This window comes from Egretta garzetta, unplaced genomic scaffold, assembly GCF_000687185.1.
Source record: "Egretta garzetta isolate BGI_Z169 unplaced genomic scaffold, ASM68718v1 scaffold83, whole genome shotgun sequence".
Classification (NCBI taxonomy): Eukaryota; Metazoa; Chordata; class Aves; order Pelecaniformes; family Ardeidae; genus Egretta; species Egretta garzetta.
In genome coordinates this window covers 329,856-331,030 of record NW_009259105.1, presented here as the reverse complement: position 1 = coordinate 331,030, position 1,175 = coordinate 329,856, and the positions used below count along the sequence as shown (strand labels likewise).

The window sequence follows — 1,175 nt, the reverse complement described above, 5'->3', positions numbered from 1 at the left end:
GGCGGCCGCGCTGGGTGCCCGCTCCTCCCCCTGCCGTGGCCGCCGGTTTGCAGGCAAACTTCTTCAGGTTGGGCGAGGTGATCTTCTGGACGATGGCCTCCAGCTTGAGGCCGCGGCCCTTGCGGGGAGGCAGCACTTTGGTCTTGGTGGCCTCCTGGAAGGCCGCCCGGGAGGTGATCTTGATGCAGACATCGGGGGCCTCCTTCGGTGGGGGGGGCTTTGGGACAGCTTCGCCGGAGCTCTTGGGGGGCAGCTTGGCTTTCACCTTCTTGGCCACGGGCATCTTCTTGAAGAGGCTTGGGGGGCCCTCTGGCTTCTCCTCCTTCACGCCACCGCTGCTGCTCCGCAGGACCAGGTTCCTCTTCTTGGTGGGGATGGGGGAGATGAAGGTGGACTTCCTCTTCAGCGAGTGCAGGGGCCGCTCGGACATCTTGCCCCCCACACCCGGCCCCGCTTTAGGCAGCTTCATCCGGGCACCCACCTTGCCCTCCTTGTGGGGGCTGCCGGGGGCTGCCAGCTTGAAGGCAGGCGGGAGGTGGTTGTTGGGGATGAGCTTCTTGGGTGCCTTGCAGTTCTTCAGCCGGACGTCGGCTGCCCGCTTGCCCCGCCGCCTCTTGGTGTAGAAAACCTCCTGTGTCTTTGTCCGGGAGCGCAGGATCATCGACCGCTGGTCCCTCTCCCCCGTCTCCACCGCATCGCCCTCCGGTGGTGTCGGCCCTGCTGCCTCCTCCACCGTCACCAAGCCAGGCACGAGGAGGGTGGCATCGCCAGTGTTTTGGACCACCTTTGGGGCCGGCCGGCCACTGCGCTTCCTGGCTTTGAAAGCCACCCGCTGCTTAACGCCGCAGGCAGGCTTCTTCCCCAGCTTCTCCTGGTGCGTGGGGGCCTTCAGCCCCTCCAGCGGTGCCAGGGCACGGGGCTCGGCGAGGGCAGTGAAGGAGCGGGTGCACATGCGTGCCGGCAGACCCTCGGCTGGAAACCAGGGTGTTTGGCTGTGGGCGTTCTTGCTTGGTATCTCCGCTTGGCCATCTGGCCCGAGGCAGGCGCTGACCACACCACCGGCTGCTGGCAGGTCATCGAAGGGGCTCGGCACGGCGCTGCCGGGGCGTCCCCCTCCCGGCAGCCGGCAGTGGACCCTCTTGTTGCGGAGGGCCCTTCCCCCCGCGGCGGGCGCC

At 67.7% G+C, this 1,175-nt stretch overlaps 1 protein-coding gene across 1 annotated transcript in view; it reads right to left on the bottom strand.

The window, feature by feature from the left end:
• RAI1 (retinoic acid induced 1) overlaps positions 1-1,175 on the bottom strand; it is a 6,598-nt gene that overhangs the window by 2,436 nt on the left and 2,987 nt on the right. The window contains exon 3 of the mRNA XM_035890851.1: positions 19-1,175. This exon is cut by the window's right edge and continues 6 nt beyond it. Within this exon, the coding sequence (XP_035746744.1) occupies positions 19-1,175 (1,157 nt within the window). The remainder of the gene's footprint in view (positions 1-18) is intronic.